General features: G+C 52.2%; 1 protein-coding gene across 1 annotated transcript in view; it reads right to left on the bottom strand.

Annotated features, from left to right (window-relative positions):
* Nucleotides 1-364: 364 nt before the first annotated feature.
* The window catches only part of LOC111151944 (KIAA1147 ortholog), a 42,136-nt gene continuing 23,707 nt past the window's right edge, over nucleotides 365-18,793 (bottom strand). Inside the window, exons 4-9 of the mRNA XM_022510182.1 lie at nucleotides 13,991-14,144; nucleotides 7,437-7,575; nucleotides 6,354-6,485; nucleotides 5,984-6,134; nucleotides 5,320-5,388; nucleotides 365-3,433 (exon numbers count right to left, since the gene is read on the bottom strand). Of these exons, the coding sequence (XP_022365890.1) occupies nucleotides 3,238-3,433; nucleotides 5,320-5,388; nucleotides 5,984-6,134; nucleotides 6,354-6,485; nucleotides 7,437-7,575; nucleotides 13,991-14,144 (841 nt within the window). The 3' untranslated portion in view covers nucleotides 365-3,237. The remainder of the gene's footprint in view (nucleotides 3,434-5,319; nucleotides 5,389-5,983; nucleotides 6,135-6,353; nucleotides 6,486-7,436; nucleotides 7,576-13,990; nucleotides 14,145-18,793) is intronic.

Raw genomic sequence — 18,793 nt, 5'->3', positions numbered from 1 at the left:
CTTTAGTTTCTCGTAAGAGAGAAATCCTACCATTTCTGACTCCTGAGGAGACTCCTAAGCCAGAGCACAACTGGACATGTTCTCCAAGGCTGAATATTACCATCTGCCTGCCAAGCCTGCAGAATTGGGAAAAAACCCACTTTAAGAGGCCTCTGTCACATTTTGCTAGACATCAGTAAACCCTAAGCCCAGATTCCTGGCCCCATAAGGCATCTTGCCACCCGGCTTTTGTCGGACTCGACTCAGGAATGACAGCAGCCCAGATGTCTCAGGTCAGCCGTGTCTCCAGGTGAGCACGTGGCTCACAGCATGGCATCGGATCAGGTTTCAAGGTCTCGGAAGGACCAAGCCCGAGGGGGTAGGGGTGGGGGAGGGGGCTGGGGTTCAACCGTTGGCAGAGTAGAAGGCGATCACGAGTCAAGCTCCTCCTCCCTAGGCTTCCAGCCCTGTTTCAGGAATCCCTGCCCCTCCAGAGTTTACGGACCTACGAGGCAGGAAAGAAGACTGCTGACCATGTCTTCCCAACAAAAGCAGAAGGGTTTTAAGGAAACTGTTCAACAACATTAGAAAAGCAGAAAAGCGGGTCCGTGTGGCTTCTAGCTCCTGCTTTCCCCACAGGGGGTCCCGCCGGGCACCTCCCCCCCAGCTCCCCGCTTAGCAGAGCGGTGGGCGGCAAAGGACGCTGGGCGGGCTGCTAACCGCACAAGCGGGGAGAAGGCGGGGGGAAGGGAGCAGAGTCAGGAACAATGCCAAAAGGTGACCTCAGAAACAAGAGGCTCCTATCACAGTCCAGGCAGGAGACACTCGGGGGATGGGAACAGTGACCACCGGCGCGCTGCTCGGGCGCGCTGCTCGGCCAGCCGGGTGCGGCGCCGGACTTCCGGCCCGGAGCAAGCTGCAAGGGAAGGGCGGATCCTTGCGTTCCCTCCCAGAAGGGATACAGGGTGGGTGGGGAGTTCTGTTTCGGGGTCAGCTAGGCCCAGGCTTGCTTGTGCACTCCCCTCGGCGCCCACCCTGCCCCCTGCGTGAGTGTGAGGGGACCGCACAGAGAGGCCCCACAGCCACCTGGAAGGGTGTGGAGCTGCAAGGAGCCCAGAGCCCCACCCAGCATTCAAAGGAAAATACCAGAACCTCATTTTCACCTTATGACCTTTACATGAACACCGGTGAGCATCAAGTCACAAAGCCACAGAAACACAGGTGTCTGCCTGCAGGAGGGCATGGGCGCAGACATGCTCAAAGACGGCTTCCAACAAAGCCCTCAGGTCCCTAGAAAGAGGGCCCACGTCCACTGAGAGAACCCGACCTTTCCTGTCACCCCTAGCCCTGCTTCTGACACACCACCCCCTAACTTTGAAAACCTTGAGCATTCAGACACCACGAAAAGTAACCGTTACTCAACGCAGGTCAGAAAGTCCGCTGCTTCCCAGAGACAAGAGAAGGCTGCTCTTGAAGGAGAGAGGTGGCAAAGCTGCTTTTGTAAACATGTACGTTACTGAAATGATGGCTAAACCCACACTGCAGAGGAGAGAAGAGTGTTAGCTGCACAGTTCACACTTCAACGCCCAAACTTATTGATATATTTACATAAAAGATGCTACTTTGATTAACCAGTACATATTTGCATTTGTACACGTGAATTTCTTTAGTCTTGAGTCCCGTATCAAGGAGCTACAGTGAAAATGTCTCTGAATAAAGCAATGAGCCCTAAAAAGCTAGTCTTGAGATGAGACGTGTGATCCATCCATTTGGAAGTTCTTTCTCTGCTGTGTGTATTAGCCTGGCTTGAACCCGGTCACAGACGTGGACACGTGGATGGCTAGGCCGACGACACAGCCAGGCAAGAAGGGCGAAAGGGAAGAAACTGTCACCAACAACCCAGAAGCCCAAGTCAAAATCCTATGGCTAAAAAGACCTAAATTCTACCCATGAGAGCTGGCTTCAAACAACCACTGTCTCCTCGAAGCTGGTATCCCTGGGTAGAGAAGAGGCAGGGACTGAGGGGAGTCACTTCAGACCAAAACATGTCAGGGGAATGCAGGTGAACTCACCACGGACACTCAGGGGTTCCAACCACTTCCCCAGGTGAAGGCACTGTCAAATTCATTCTTGACACATGTGTAGTCTCTGGCCCCAAATACTTAGCTCAAGGAATGTCATCTCCACGGAAGAGAAATTTGTGAGGGGCTCCAAACTGGTACAAAGTCTTGCTCCAAAGTTGGAGTGACCAGCTCAGATCCTTGTTTGATTACAGAATCCAGTCAATCTCTGTTTTGATCTAGAGGCTCTGCTATGATGTGTCCAGAGAACTCTCAGATGGAGAAACGTCTTCTCTATCCTGTTTGAACCCCAACTGCTCTGCCTTTCCTGGCAACAAACAGTACCCTTGAAAAATACCTAAATTACCCCAAAAGGATAGTTAGCCCTTCAGAGAAACTACATTGTATAATGAATTTGCTTGTAAGCTCCAGGGCCATCCCTAGAGGGGAGTTTAGGGATGTCCCTAGAGGGGGACTCGGGGAAAGGAGGAGTACCGCATGGAGTGGCCACCACCAATTTACTCTGCGGAAAGCTTCAGGCTTCATTCTACAACTTTACTTTCCAGCTGGCTGGTAGAAAACCTCTTCCTGTCATTCTGTCCTTAGAGAAGCTCCTCCTTAATGACAGAAACATCCTTTTGTTCCTCTTTGAGATCTCTACTCACATGAACAGACAAGACTCAGATCTGCCCCAGTGAACAGGGAAAGGGATTTGATCCTAACACTGGACTCCCGGAATGGAGAAAAACTGTGAAGGGTCATGAGGTCTAGCTTCCACCTCCAGGAGATGCACGTCCACAGCTGTCCGGGGACAGCGCTCTCATTCTCCAGTACCTCAAGGGATGAAAACCACAGAGACTTTCTGAATAGTCCTCCCCCCAGTGTTTCCAGAGCTCGGCCCACTCCTGGTGACAGACGGCCTTCACCACATCCCCTCAAAGTCACTCAACAAGGAGATGAGAGACTCTGCTCTGGGAGAAAGTGGTGGATCCCGGCATCTTACCAAAGCAGGACATAAAACCAAGATGGTCTCGTCTTACCACTAGGGAGGAAGCGAAGAAAGGAGACTGCAAAAATCACATTTGTTGGAAAGTAGAAACCATAATCCTTTGTGTCAACTTAATAAAAAATGAGGTCTTCTGGGGCCCGTTGTGAAATCCCCACATGAGGGAGGCTCACCAGCCTTGGCTCACTCTTCCTATGGGCAACAGGGGTTGTCGATGACCAACATGACGTCAATGCCGTAGGCCTCCAGCAGGTCCATCAGAAAGCTCCGGTCTCCCTGGGGGTCTAGACCCATGCCGCGGGCATGCTCAGCGGTCAGAGTTTTATCTTGACTGGCGGACACCTCCAGCAAAGTCTGAAATATCCGGTTGTTTTGCTCTAAGAAAAACCTGCATTCGCCAGAGAAGACACAGGGAAGGGAGGGCAGAAAAGCCAAAACAAAACAAGTCACCCAATAATCCCCACATGAGGAACTGGGACTACATGGCTTTAAGATCCTTTTAAATGGTTTCAAACTCAGAAATAGTCCTGAAAATAAGGAAATAGGATCAAAGTTCCAGGGTTGACACAAGGTTTAGCAAAGAAACCATGGACACTAACCACAGTATGATTGGCAAAGTCTTTGAACCAGTGATGGCCCGACTGCCAAAACCCAACTTTCCTGTGGAAGGTTCCTACAGATGCTGTATTGCGTTCCCGTACTCTGTTTCCTTTGCCTCCTAGTCATAAGGGGAGGAGAAAGAAAAAACAAAATCCCAAACCCACTGATGATGCAGCTCTGTGGTCTAGACAGAACGTGAGAAACTAAAATTCATCTTCAAAGCCTCGGGGACAGGCCACTGGAGCCAGCAGCAGGGGTGAGCCGCGGTGGTAACAGAGCAGGGCCCTGAACCGGTCCAGCCCCCAGCCTGAGCCACTGGGGGCCTGAGACCCCACAGAGCATGCCGGGCAGAGCTGGGGCTCAGGAGCCGGGGCAGGCCCAGGGAGGTCTCACAGCCAGCAAAGCTGGGAGACAGGGGTGACAGGGACACAGAAGGCACCAGGGACATTGACGGGGACATTGATAGGCACCAATACCACCATGGCTCCCTGTATTTGTTTTCGTTTGATTCGTTTTTTGTTTTTTTTTTTCCTGCTGCTGCCAGTGGTGGTGGGATTATACACAGAACACGATTTGAATGTCATGGGTTTGTGGTACTACATAAATATACAAGTCATATGCAGAAAAGGCATTCACTGTCCTGACTTTTTAGCTGTGTTTCACAGGGGTCTCAGGCTCGGCAAAGGCTCCTCAGGCCCAAAGCGACTTTCAACTCTCAGGAATTTCAGATGTAGCAGAACGTGTCACACCTTGACAACACTGTGGGCTCTTTGCTCAATTCCATACACTGTTACATGTCAACATCATGGGAGGATTGGGAAGTACACTTTATCAGAATTTTTCAAGCCATGGGGCTCCTGGGTGGCTCAGCCAGTTGAATGTCTGCCTTCGGCTCAGATCATGATCTCAGGGTCCTGGGATCGAGCCCCACAACAGGCTCCCTGCTCGGTGGGCAGCCTGCTTCTCCCTCTGCCTGCTGCTCCCCCTGCTTGTGCACTCTCTCACTCTTTCTCTCAAATAAATAAATAAAATTAAAAGAAAAAAAAGGTCTCCAAGCCAGGCACCGTTCTAGCTGCAAGGGCCCCTTCTTGCCCCCACCCCAGCACACAGGGAAGGAAGACCAACAGGGACCAGGGAGAATGGCTTCTGTTGCAAGCGCTGTTCTGTCCTCCTCCCTGATCCCTGCTTCCCACAGCTGCTCAGACAGGAGACAAATGCCGTGAGGTGTACGGACCATGGGTCCTGCCCCAACCACCATCACATACAGGGGAAAGAGCTTTCATTGGGTTCAAAAGTCACAATTTCTGATTCTCCCATAATACTGAATGTGAGGAATGGCTTTATTCAAACAAGCGATGGAGGAGAAGCCCTGAGTCCTGAAGGACAGATGCGTCTATGCAGTGGACATCCGCAGGGAATGCTCACGGGAAAGACACACTGGGACTCCCATTTTCTCTGAACTTCCCTGCTTCTCTCCTTAACTTCTCTGGGGGGTCCCCCTGATGGCATCTCAGGGCTCGCGGCGGACTCCATACGGAGCCCAGCACCCAGCGCACCTGGCAGCAACAAAGGACGTGCCTGGGCTGCGCAGGGTGACAGGGGAAGGGTCGAGGCCCAAAGCGGTGGGTGCTGCGGAATCCTCAGGAAAACCCCACACGCGTAGGGCTGACTTACAGCACAAAGAGGTCCTCCTCACAAGGGTTATAGTCTTCCTCCACCTCCTGGGAGTACAGCAGCATCTGCCTGTGGGGAGGGAAGGAGGCCACCATCACACTCCGATGCTGTTGCAGGACCCATGACATCAGGCAGGTCCCCGGTCAGGCCCCTGCATGGGCCACCCCCCCCCCGCCCCCCCAGGAAGGGCAGCCCCAGCCCCGGGCCCCAAAGCTGTGGAAGACGGACAGGAAAGGAATCAACGGGGCTTGGAGTCCAACCCCTGGGGTGCGGGGCCAGTTGCGGCCCCATGTGATCTCAGGTAAGCCACCATGTTCCTTAAACGCCCCCGAACAGGGATGATGGGGACGATATTACAGATCTCGCCACTGACACCGCACGAGGCCACTCACGGCACAGAACCAAAGTCTGAGAATTAGGCGAGAGGACGCATAAGCACGTTGGCAACACCGGGCTCCCTGGGGGCTCATTCCAGGCTGGTGCTGTCCCTGGGGTCCCCCGGGGTCCGAGGCCCACCGGAAAGAAGTCACCCCACGGGTACGTGCCACCCCGACGCAGCACGGGGGACCGGCGGGCAGCACGGGCCTCACAGACAGACCCCGGGGCCCCCTCTGGCAGGGCACGGGCCGGCCCCCCCCCCCCCCCCCCCCCCCCGCCCCCTCACCTCTGCTCGTTGAGCCGCCGGTACTTCTCGCGGTCGGCGCTGTTGATCTTCAGCAAGGGCTGCAGGTGGTCGTGGTGCGTCTTCACGTTCTGGTTGTCCACGTAGACGTCGTACAGCTCCCGCTTCTCCTCGAAAATCTTCTCCGTGGTGCCTGCGACATCCGAGTTCGGGGTCTGGGAACCTGGAGACTGTCCCCGAAACGCACCCGCCCGGCCCCACTGAGGAAAGGAGGGGTCCGGGAGCCCCGCTTCTGCGAGGAGGAGGCCCCCCCCGGGGAGCCGGAGGGCCGGAGCCCGGCTTCCAGCGGGGCTGCCGGAGGGATTCGGGCGGAGGACGTGTGGGCAGGACGCGGGGAGGGCCCCGTACTCACAGGCCACATAGGACACCTCTACCTCCAGGCTCTCGATGTCAGCCACGTTCACATAGAAGAAAGGCTTGGACTCGGGAATGGTGCCCCCGATGCCAGGCAGGGAGACGTTGGCCAGACAGCAGCAGCAGTACACTGTGGGACGGGGAGGGGAGAGAGGTGGGACGGGGAGGGGAGAGAGGAAGAGTGTGTCCCTCCTCCCTCGCAGCCCGCTGGCCGCCCCCTCCGAGCAGTCAGCCTGTCCTAGAACCGGAGTCACCGTGGAGCTCTGGCATTCTGAGGGGTTTGGGCAGGGGCGCCAGCCTTTCCGGTCCCACAGCGGAATGTGATCTCAAGGGACACCAAGGAGGCCTCACACAGCCAACAGATGGTTTCCAGTCTTCCATCACGAGGTCTTGCTTACGGTCTGGTGCCGTTGACCCTCCCCTTCCTCGTAACTCCTGGCTGTGGTAACCCCATCTCCTGGTTCCCTCCCTGACTGAGCCCCAGCTCAGTCACCTTTGTCGTCCGCGTGTGTTGCTTCACCTCCTGTGCCTACATCACCTCCCCTCATCTGGCTCTCCCCGAGGGACACCATCCATCCTGTGGTCACACCGGCACTGTGTGCCACTGTCAAATCTCTTTCTCCAGCCTAACTTTCCCCCCAGGTCCTGACCCGACCGCACCGGTGCCTGGTGTCCTCCTCGTGTACAAGGCCAAGGCTACCACCCCACCCCCTCTCCTCCTCCTGGGCCCCCATCTGGTGGCCCCACCATCCTTGTCATCCTGGACCCTTCCTCCATTACCTCACACACATCAGAACCGTATGACCCACATCACGCACCAACATCTGCCAGGTTTACCTCCTCAACGTATCAGAGTCCACCTTCTCTCACATCTATTCTCTCCCACCGGACTATGGATGCATCGCCCAACCCAACTTCTGCTCTGCCACCAGAGCCCATTCTAGAACACAAGGCCAACCCTGATATTCCCATGCTGGAAAACTGGGACCCCCTGGGACACCCCAAACTTCTGAACTTGGTCAACAATGCGAAGACTCAGGCGGTTTCTGCTCTAGAAAACCGAACGCTGGCTTCTAGTTACCTCTGTAGCACACGACACCCACAGGAGGGGGAGAAAATATCAAAATGCGTTTTCGAAGTAAGGCGAATTTCCAAAGGATGAGGATCTGTTCTCCAAAGAACTTGATAAACTGAGACATGCAGCCAGCTGGGTGCGTGATCTGAAAAAAAAAAAAAAATAGAGGAAGAGACAAGCCATTCAAGATGTGAAAAATGACTCAGTACAGCTGTGCGCTAAACACCTACCTCCCGCCCCCCACAAATTCCAGAGAACAACCAACAGAGGCATCGAGGGATGGCTACTTCCACACAAAATGGTATTATTCACTTTAGAGCCTCACTTTCAGACGAGATTTCGATCCTCCAACGGCTCCCTTGATACAATGAAATGAGGTCTGAGTTTCGGCATCATGAAGTACTTTACTCAGGAGAGGGGTCGCACAAGAAAAAAGATGAACGTAATTTTTGAAAGGTCAGGAAGAAAAGTTTCTGAATCAATGGTACAGCCTCAAAGAGAACATTCAACTCAAAACCATTACTGAGCCCTGGAAGGGGTGAGGTGATGAGCTCCCCATGTATACGGGCGTGCTACTGTGGGAAGTGAGTGTGCAGGTTACAGGTAGAGGACCTCAAGGGCCTCCGTGCTCAATAACGCTGCACGTGGGGTCCAGCCTCTTCCTTCCTGCCAAGTGCAAGGAGCCTGTCGCCGCCGAGGGCTGCTTCTAGGAGCCCTGGGCCAGGAAGTCCCCAGGAGCTCTGACCCCAGAAAAGCTGAATTCCAATCCCAGCTCTGCCATTTACTGATGGGAGGCCTGGGGGAAGTTAGCCAACATTTCCTGCTCACTCTCCTGATCTGTGAAATCCCGTCCCTCCCATGGCTGTCAGGACCATCTGAGAAAAAAACCACATGAAATGCTCAGCACGGAGGCGCTGATGAAACAGGAAATCCTCGGGCTCTGTCCCTCAGCAGGGCTTTTGGAAGGTCACTTCCACGCTTGTGTCAGAAGCAATAGCGCCCACCACCCACTGGGGGCGCTGGCGAGAGGACGTCTGAGGACGTCTGAGGAGCTGCGCCCACGCAGAGACCAGAGCTGGGCTTGCTGGCTGGTAGCCCTGGGGACCCACCGCATGAGCCACCCTCTCCTGGGACAGCATCGTCCCCACACCTGCGCCTTTCATTTGCCCCCCACTGGCAGAAAGGCTGCCCTCCGCTGAGGGTCCCTGTCCCGCCCCTGTGCTACGCCTCTCCCAGATCTCCAGCAGGAGAGGCCCCGAACCACCAGGTCTGGTCAGATTGCTCCAACCCCAATCTTTCACAAAATTACGCAGGCAACGGGACAGGAACAGGAGCCCACGCCCCTCCAGGCCCCTCCCAGCCTCCCCTCAGGTGATCCTCAAGCCCCGGCATGCTCCTCCTCTGTATGAAGGCCCAGCAGTGTTTTGCCTGAACATGTCCTGGGCCCTAGGATCCCAGAATAAATGATCAGTCCTTAATTCTGGTCTCACTTACTCATCCATTCACGGATGCACACACAGATGCACTCGGACAAGAAATGTTTCTCACATGCTAACTTTGCGCTAACTGTGCGAAGTAGGCTCAGTCGGACAATGAACCTTGGAAAGGCCCAGCCCTGGCCCCCCATGTAGTGTAGGAACTACAGGCAGAAGCAGGTGCACCTGCGATCCAATCTGAGTCTGAGAGCAGATGGAAGCGGGCAGGGGCTGCGGGAGCTCACAGGAGGCACCCGACCCGATTCTCAGAGAGACAGGTGTGTCTCAGCTTGAACATGGAGGAGGAGCTGGACCAACAGTGTTCTCAGTAGAGGGGCTAGTGCGTGCAAAGGCCCGGAGACGACAGACAACACGTTACTTCCTGGGAACTTCTAATAGCTGAGGTGCGGGGCCGGGGCTGGGCCCAGGCAATGAGGGAAAGGGTTACGTCAAGGGACGTTTCTCCTGCTTTCGCCTAAATCTGTTTCCCTGGTCTGGGCCTCATTTTGCTGTTGCTTTTATAGGAAACTCGTCTCCTGCCTCACACAGCTCCCGCCTTCACATTTTCCCTCCGGCCTGCCAAGGCCTGTACTCCAGGCTCTCTCCACTCCCGGCTGTGGCCGGTGACCCCGTGGGCTGTCTCCATCCCTCGCCTCCCCTCCACCCCGTACCCGCCGCCCAGGGACTCCATCTGGTTCTGGGGCGCAGTCCCTACGCTCTCCCCCACTTCCCCACCTCCCAAGGCGGGACGTCTACCAGGCACTGCCGGACCCATCAGAGAGGCCTCGAGCCTTCCTTCCTCCCTTGCCAGTGATTTTTGTCTCTGCAACCGTCCCAGATCTGACTCCAACTTTAAACGCTTACTGTAAACCTTTCTTCATAGGGGTGTTCACACTGTAAAAATTCACTGAACTACATATTTATGTTTTTTAACTTGTCACTACAAAATATGTTTCAAGAGAAAGCTTCTAGAGACATTTCTTTATATGTACATACATGCGATATTCCATAAAGGACCACTGGTCATATATATGTCATTGTTTCAAGTGCTGTCATTTTTCTCCTGGTCCTTTCCTTTTTTATACTTATCCACACCGTCCCTCCATATCTTATCTCACCCCCGGGTAATATATGTATTAGTAACCTAGTGCATACTGAAGCCCTGTCCCACGCCGATGTGTGTGTGTAATATGGATGCCCATACCTGAAGCTGTGATTACTGTACAAAAGCACGTGATTGTATCACATATAGCTTTCTGCACTTTGCTGTTCTCACCCAAAAACACTTCCTGGTAGACCCTCCACATCAACGATGTATGCCCTAATTCATTATTTATGCAGGCTGTCTAATATATGGGGCATTCTCACTTTCCACCACTCTCTACACTGCTGACTTCAACACGCTTAGAGGGACATCACTGTATTCTGGTGGTTTATAAATACAGGAAAAATCCTAAGGAGCGGGACTGCCAAAGCGAAGGGTACAGGTATTTTTAATAAGTACTTACAAATTGTTTTGTAAAAAGATCACTCACATTTCCATCTGCGACCTACCCCAGTACCCTTGCCCCTGCAGGAAGCAGCGTTTGACATGTGTGCTCATGAGCTGCCCTCAATGGAGCCAAAGCAGAAGGCGATTTTCCTTTCTCTTCCTGCTATCCCTCCTTCATGGCCTATGGGGAGGAGGAATCCGGGGACACCCATGTCAGATGCTGGTCACCTCCCTGTGGGTTTGAGATAGCCCAGCGGCAATTTGAGAAGGAAAAAGTGGGTCAGAGTTAGAAGCGGCGAGGACCAGATCAGGGTTCAGTCAATACAGACCCAGAATTGCCTAATGACCCTTAAGGAACATTTCTTAATTATTGCCTCTCAGGGCACACTGTGGTGCAGGGAACTCTTTAAGCGACATTCCCTGGACTCCCGTGGCAGCCGTCTTCCTGTTATATTCCTCCCCTGGGATGAAATGACTGGCTGGAAGGGAGAAGGAGCTCTCTTCAGTGTCTCACTCCTGCTAGTATTCCGCCAGCAGCAGAAGTCATCTCTGATTCTGGCCTCCAGCTTCTCCCAGCAGCTGCAGCCAAGCCACATCCCCCCTCAGCTCCCCCCACCCTCGAGGGTCCTGCATCAGCAGGTGCAGAGAGCCTAAGACACCTGAGCACAGGCTGTGTAGGGCCCTTCCTCAAGCCCCTGTAGTTTTGATAATGTCATCCTGGCCTCTGCTATCCCAGCCTTGGGAGGGTACACACAGCAGGCAGCCTCTAAGAGGGCCCTCAGTGATCCCCACCTCTTGGTATTTACAGCCTTATGTAATCCTCTCTCCCGAGCAACTTGCTTTAACCAACAGAAGATGGCGACTTTGAGGGCTTGTCACTTCCAGTTAGGTTACAAAGGATTTTGATTTCCCCCTTGCTAGGAGACTTTTGTGCTTGCTGACTTTGATGAACCAAGCCACCACGTTGGAGAGACCTACCTGCTATGGACTAAGGACAACACAGAGGCAGCCGTACTGAAGGCCTCAGTCCACTAGCCCTCAAGGAAACCAATCCTCCAACAACCGCGTAAGCTCGGAAGTGGATACTTCCCAGTCAAGCCTTCGGACAAGACCCTACCCCTGGCTGAAACCTTGACTATGGTCTCATGGGAGACCACAAAGCAGAGGACCCAGCCAAAACATGCCTGAATTCCTGGCTCACAGAAACCGTGAGATAGTAAATATGTATTAATTCAAACCATTAACATTGGGGTAGTTAACAGAAGGTGGGAGCTATCTATAAATACAAATATCTAGATTCCCTTGCCCCCTTTTTGCTCTTTCAGCCTTCCAGTGCCTATATTATGGATTCTCTGTATTAAAATATCTTGGAGGGTGCCTGGGTGGCTCAGTGGGTTAAGCCTCTGCCTTTGGCTCGGGTCATGATCTCAGGGTCCTGGGATTGAGCCCAGCTTTGGGCTCTCTGCTCAGTGGGGAGCCTGCTTCCCCCTCTCTCTCTGTCTGCCTCTCTGCCTACTAGGGATCTCTGTCAAATAAATAAATAAAATCTTTAAAAATAAATAAATAAACAAAAATTTTTTGAAAAGATGCTGCATCAGGTGTAGACAAATACTGGCAGAATGCCAACGTTCTGAGAGCGCCACAGACCATGGCTCCCAGGAGCCTCCCCTCGGTCTGGAATCTGCATCCCTTCCTTCTCACCCAGCCAAGTACTTCAGGGACCAACTCCTCTTCGAAGATGCTGGAGTTTTCCCTCAAACCCCGGCACAGAATCCCCACCAGGGAGCTCTGTTTCCCCTGACTTAGCTTGTGACCACCTGCAGGGGAGGGAGAAGGAGCTTCACGTTCCTACTCATCTCTGCAGCCTCCCAACACCTCAGGCTGTGAACTGTGAAGGAACACATTCCGGCACCCAGGCAAAGGACTTTGGAACAAAATGTGATAAGGCAGCAGCAGGAAGACGGTAACCACAGAACAGGACATCTGTTCACCATGTTCTTCTTCTTTCATCTTTTCAGTTCAAGGGTCTGGTTTTAAATGATCTCAGCCAATACCAGGATCAAAGGCCCCTTCCCCTCTTCCACACCCCCCCCCCCACCCCCAACCCAACCCCCCCCCCCCCCCCCCCCCCCCCAGGACTCGGCCACGACTGGCCTAGCCTCCCACGTGGCTTTGCTCCATGGTGACAGCCGTGTCTAAAGCGTACTGTTGCCTTGTGTTTTAAAAGAACCCAAATGCTTAGGTCAGAAACCCATCAAAACCAGACTTTGGGCATAGGTCCCAGACATAAATTCCTTATGAATTTAAAAAATAACAACAACAACAACCATGGTAGCAGACACAAGTCCAGGACCGTGTGAGCGCACGGCTAGCCCTACCTTCATCTCGGGGTACATGTATCGGTGGATGGAAGGCAGCCAGTAGACTGGGGGCAGGCTGCCGCCTCTCCCCGGCCCGGCGTGGAGCACCCCTTTCTTGTCCTCGTAGAACGCAGCCAGATGGGAGTAATGACCCGGCGTCTCCAGCTGGTGTCTGCAAACACACGCACAGTGAGAACAGCTCCGGCCCCAGTGTTTGCCACTCACTCCCCTCGTCCCACCAGCTAGAACGCTTAAGGACAAAGCGATAAACCGTAAAGACCCCCATTCTGAGGTTGCCTCGGATGCCTACTTTGGTTACAGAAGATCCTTACAGAAAGCTCGAATGTGGGGTCTGATTCTCCCTGACGCCTTCGATCACATTCTCCTCCTTGAGGGAAACTCACAGAAGGAACACACTGTGACTACCGTCCATGGTTCTAGGGCAAGGTGTGCTCACGGACGTGTGGCTCTTCCCGGAGAACACGGAGACAGGGACAGCTGGTAAGACCCGAAATCCCCAGCTTAAAGCCGCTCGCTGTCGAGAAACCATGCTTGTTTGCTTTGTTATAGAAGACTCAGAAGAAGCTGACCCCTCAGTGTCTCCAGGGAAAACGATCATTACTGGATGTCACCAGGCCTCATATTTTCTGCATCAAGTAATTAAATAATAAAAAATGCAGAATCTCGTATTTTCCCACCCCAACTGCTCGGGCCTGCAGAGACTGGGCTGAGGGGAGCCCTGTCAACTGTCCCCCAAACCAAGAAAGCCACATTGAATCCCTGGGGCATCTGGACAATGGTGAATCCTGCCTTCAAGTGACGCATAGGAGCATTGTGGGTACTCTGTGGCGTCATGTTGAATGGGGGTGCTCAGGGTCAAGCACAGGAGCATTGTGGGTACTCTGTGGCGCCATGTTGAATGGGGGTGCTCAGGGTCAAGCACAGGAGCATTGTGGGTACTCTGTGGCCCCCCCCCCCCCCCCCCCCCCAGGACTCGGCCACGACTGGCCTAGCCTCCCACGTGGCTTTGCTCCATGGTGACAGCCGTGTCTAAAGCGTACTGTTGCCTTGTGTTTTAAAAGAACCCAAATGCTTAGGTCAGAAACCCATCAAAACCAGACTTTGGGCATAGGTCCCAGACATAAATTCCTTATGAATTTAAAAAATAACAACAACAACAACCATGGTAGCAGACACAAGTCCAGGACCGTGTGAGCGCACGGCTAGCCCTACCTTCATCTCGGGGTACATGTATCGGTGGATGGAAGGCAGCCAGTAGACTGGGGGCAGGCTGCCGCCTCTCCCCGGCCCGGCGTGGAGCACCCCTTTCTTGTCCTCGTAGAACGCAGCCAGATGGGAGTAATGACCCGGCGTCTCCAGCTGGTGTCTGCAAACACACGCACAGTGAGAACAGCTCCGGCCCCAGTGTTTGCCACTCACTCCCCTCGTCCCACCAGCTAGAACGCTTAAGGACAAAGCGATAAACCGTAAAGACCCCCATTCTGAGGTTGCCTCGGATGCCTACTTTGGTTACAGAAGATCCTTACAGAAAGCTCGAATGTGGGGTCTGATTCTCCCTGACGCCTTCGATCACATTCTCCTCCTTGAGGGAAACTCACAGAAGGAACACACTGTGACTACCGTCCATGGTTCTAGGGCAAGGTGTGCTCACGGACGTGTGGCTCTTCCCGGAGAACACGGAGACAGGGACAGCTGGTAAGACCCGAAATCCCCAGCTTAAAGCCGCTCGCTGTCGAGAAACCATGCTTGTTTGCTTTGTTATAGAAGACTCAGAAGAAGCTGACCCCTCAGTGTCTCCAGGGAAAACGATCATTACTGGATGTCACCAGGCCTCATATTTTCTGCATCAAGTAATTAAATAATAAAAAATGCAGAATCTCGTATTTTCCCACCCCAACTGCTCGGGCCTGCAGAGACTGGGCTGAGGGGAGCCCTGTCAACTGTCCCCCAAACCAAGAAAGCCACATTGAATCCCTGGGGCATCTGGACAATGGTGAATCCTGCCTTCAAGTGACGCATAGGAGCATTGTGGGTACTCTGTGGCGTCATGTTGAATGGGGGTGCTCAGGGTCAAGCACAGGAGCATTGTGGGTACTCTGTGGCGCCATGTTGAATGGGGGTGCTCAGGGTCAAGCACAGGAGCATTGTGGGTACTCTGTGGTTGCCATGTTGAAAGGGGGTGCTCAGGGGTGATTTGTCCCTATCCACTCTCCTCCAGAAAAAAGATCTGCTGGATCCCTAACTCTCAGTACCAAAGAGCACCGTCTTTGGAGACAGAGTCTTTACAGAAATAATCAAGTTAAAGTGAAGTCACCGGAGTGGATCCTAGTCCAAAGGACCAATGACCTTATCAAAAGGGGGCAATCTGGACACACTGAGATACACATGAGACCACCACATGAAGACAGAGGCAGAGGTCAGGAGTGAGGACCACCAGAGATCACCAGCAGACCACCCGAAGCCAGGAGAGAGACAAGGAGCAGATTCTCCCTCACGGCCACAGAAGGAGCCAACCCTACCGACGCCCTGATTTCAGGCTTCCTGCCTCCAGAACATGAGAGGATTCCTGCCGCTTTAAAGCCCGCACTTTGGGGTACCTTGTTAGCCCAGCCTTAGGAAACAAACACAGGGAGGAATACAAGGCATTACAACCCTTTTAGTCCTATTTTCCTGGTGCCCTACAGCTCCCATCATGTTGCAACAATCAAGAGTCAAAACAGTCAGTCACGGTGGGATTGGAACGGTGGGACGACAATGACCATGACACACTAGGCAAGCGCCCCAATTCGTCGCTGTCGGTCGACCCCAAACTTGGGCATAAACTGCTCAGGATCAAGATTCTCACAGTGCAGCTGGGAGCCAGCTGCCCTCGAACGGCCTCCTCTCCAGAGGAGCCCCCGGCTCCCGACGCCAAGGCGATGCCGCCACCCCATACGGTGAGATCTCAGGCAAGTTACCACACTGTTCAAAACCCGCTGTTTCCCCACTCACCTTCGGACAGAGATACCAGTACCTCTTCAAGAGCCTTGGAGGGGAAAATGAAGCGGAAAGAACACCTCACGCAGTTCATGCCCCACTTTGGTCACTCACGACGCGCGGCTCCTTCCTCCCCAGCTACCCCGCAACATGTGGCCGGGCACATGATGAGGGCCCGACACACAGGGTAAAGGGTAAAGGGTAAAGAGGGGAGAGTCAGGCCAAGCCCCTGGAGGAGGTCTTGGGACAAATTCACGTTTAAAAAAGAAAAAAAAAAAATCAACATCAACTACATTTTAGAAACTTCCCGCTCAGGTAAGTTCCTCTGGGGTGTGTTGGGGGAAAGGCTCTCTAATTTGGGGGTTCCTATACATTCCATTCTAAGCTTTGCACAAGAAGTCAATCCCGTGACCTAACAATGCCTGCCGATGGGAGGTGGGGGCTTATAACCCTTTCTTTCACTCTTACTCATGTGCTCCCTGGGAAACCCACGGTGCCTCAGCTCTGTTTCATTCTGAGACAATGGCAGATTCCAGATACCCTTTAAGGATGTGTGTCCAAGTGAAAAAAATTTGCTTAACACAAAAGAACGCAAAGATGATTAAGTTCAAAGGTGTTTTCACTAGGATGTAATTTCCCTAAAGGAACAGGGAGAATCAGTTCACTGTATTTTCAATACACTGTTTTCTGCACTAAAGGGGGGCTGTATCCAGGGTAATTTCAGTGACACTCTATTTCCTAGGTTGTGGATTGGATGCCCGATTGATGGTCTTTTCTGTTTGACTACCTTAAAATGCTATACTTGGGGATGCCTGGGTGGCTCAGTGGGTTAAGCCTCTGCCTTCGGCTCAGGTCATGATCCCAGGTCCTGGGATGGAGCCCCCCATTGGGCTCTCTGCTCAGCAGGAAGCCTGCTTCCCTTCCTCCTCTCTCTGCCTGCCTCCCTGCCTACTTGTGATCTCTGTCAAATAAATAAATAAAATCTTTAAAAATAAAAACAATGCTATACTTGAACCGGCTTTCTAAAGAAAAGCTCACTACATTAGAGAACCTTAGAAAGCTAGTTTCCGGAGCCTGTCCTCGGACAGTCTCAGAGATCTCTGACGGGTGGAGCGGAACAAGGCACTGGTATGGACGACCGCATATGAGCATGGGCATAAACAGAACTGGCAGTTCCAGGTCAACGTTATAACTGTTGTACGAAAGCTGCGAAATGTAAACCCACTGGAGATTTTGCAACAGACAACACTGATGAGTGAGCCGCCATACCAAGATAACCCGAAAGGTACTGAAGCAAGGTTGAGAGCTGGGAGGTGTGTTGAGCTTCAGAGATGGGCAAAAGGGGACCTTCCGGGTGATCTTGTCTCTACGGATGCCTAGACAAGGAAGTACCACGCCAAAATGCAGGCTGAGCCATCTATGCAGAGAGTCCAAGAGATGGGACCTCGTACACTAGAGAACAAGGCGCATGGTATATGCTAACTGATCTGAAGCCTCAGGCAGGCATCCCGGCCAGATGGAGAGCTCCCTGCAGGGCCATAGACATGGGGCTCTCCTTAAGCCCAAGCCTCTTCACGGACAGAACATAAGCTCCTGTGACCACGCGGACGCCCACTGCGGCTAACCCTGCCTTCTCCTACACGCCCCGGTGATGATGCATCCAATGTCAGAGCCAGAGATGCCTCTGTGGGACGGCTACCCTGCATCGCTCTGTGCATTCGCTCCCGGTCTGAGCCCGTCTGTCTTCTGGATTCGCAAGTACAGAAAGACAGGCATCCCTTTTACTGCTGGGGTAGGTACAAAAGGTACCACCTCCCTGGAGGGGCACTTGCAATCTGGATCACATTGTACACTGCATGTACTGTCTGACCCCGTGACTCCATCTCTAGGAGTGTGGCTCAAACGACTGTATCTGGATATGAACAATCATTTACCTACAGTGGTGCTCATGTTTCCAGGGGCAAAATATAAGAAATAACTGAAAAGGGGCAGCTGGGTGGCTCAGTCGGTGAAGCAGCTGCCTTCAGCTCAGATCATGATCCCAGGGTTCTGGGACCGAGCCCCATGTTGGGCTCCCTGCTCCGTGGGGAGTCTGCTTCTCCCTCTCCTTCCCGCCCATGCTCTGTCTCGCTATCTCTGCTATTTCTCTCTCCCTCTCAAATAAAATCTTTTTTTTTTTTTTTTTTTTAAGAAACAACCTAAAAGCCCAATGGCAGTGATATAGTTAAATAAATCATGAGACATCTATACACGGAAATGCTTGGAACCACCATGATGCTGAGAACTATTATGCATGATATTCATGGAAAGGTTACCATATCAGCTCAGGCATTTTAGATATTGAATGACCTTGTATTTTTTTATTGTATACGTATTTATTTACATATGGGAAAAAAGACTAGAAGGATATAAATGTTAATAGCAGATATGTCTGGCTGGTGGGATCATGTTCTTTTTATTTTCTTGAGCTTTTCTCTTTTTTTCAGTCTTCTACAATAAGTACATGGTAATTTTATATTTGGCATTTTAAACTTCTCATTACAGAAAATTTTAAACTTATACAAAGAGTAGAAAAAAGAATATGAAGCCCCATTACCCATCACTTAGCTTCAAGAATGATTAATATTTAATCAACACGGTTATACCTACACCCTATCCCCCTACTGCCATTCTTCTTAGAATACTTTAAAAGCAAATCCCTTATCCTAACATTTTACCCAGAAATACTTTGGTATACATCTCTAACTGATAAAGTCTATTTAAAAAAGAACATAAACACCATGCCATTATCTCGCCTAACAAAAGTAATAATGAAGCCTGAATATAAATTAATACCAAGCCCATATTCAAATGATACCAACTGTCCCCAAAAGGTTTTACAGCTGGCTGTTTGAATCATGATCTAAGCACAGTCCAGAGATCTGGTAACGTGTTCTAAGTCCCTTTTATTCTGTAACACTCCGCCTTCTTTTTCTACTTTTTAAAAATTATAAGGTACTTCTCCAATGTCTTCTGATTAATAAGAGCTAGTCACAGAAA

Source organism: Enhydra lutris, unplaced genomic scaffold (genome assembly GCF_002288905.1).
Source record: "Enhydra lutris kenyoni isolate GAN:26980312 unplaced genomic scaffold, ASM228890v2 scaffoldscaffold27, whole genome shotgun sequence".
Lineage (NCBI taxonomy): Eukaryota > Metazoa > Chordata > Mammalia > Carnivora > Mustelidae > Enhydra > Enhydra lutris.
The sequence above is the reverse complement of the archived record's forward strand: the minus strand, read 5'-3'. Positions and strand labels throughout refer to the sequence as shown.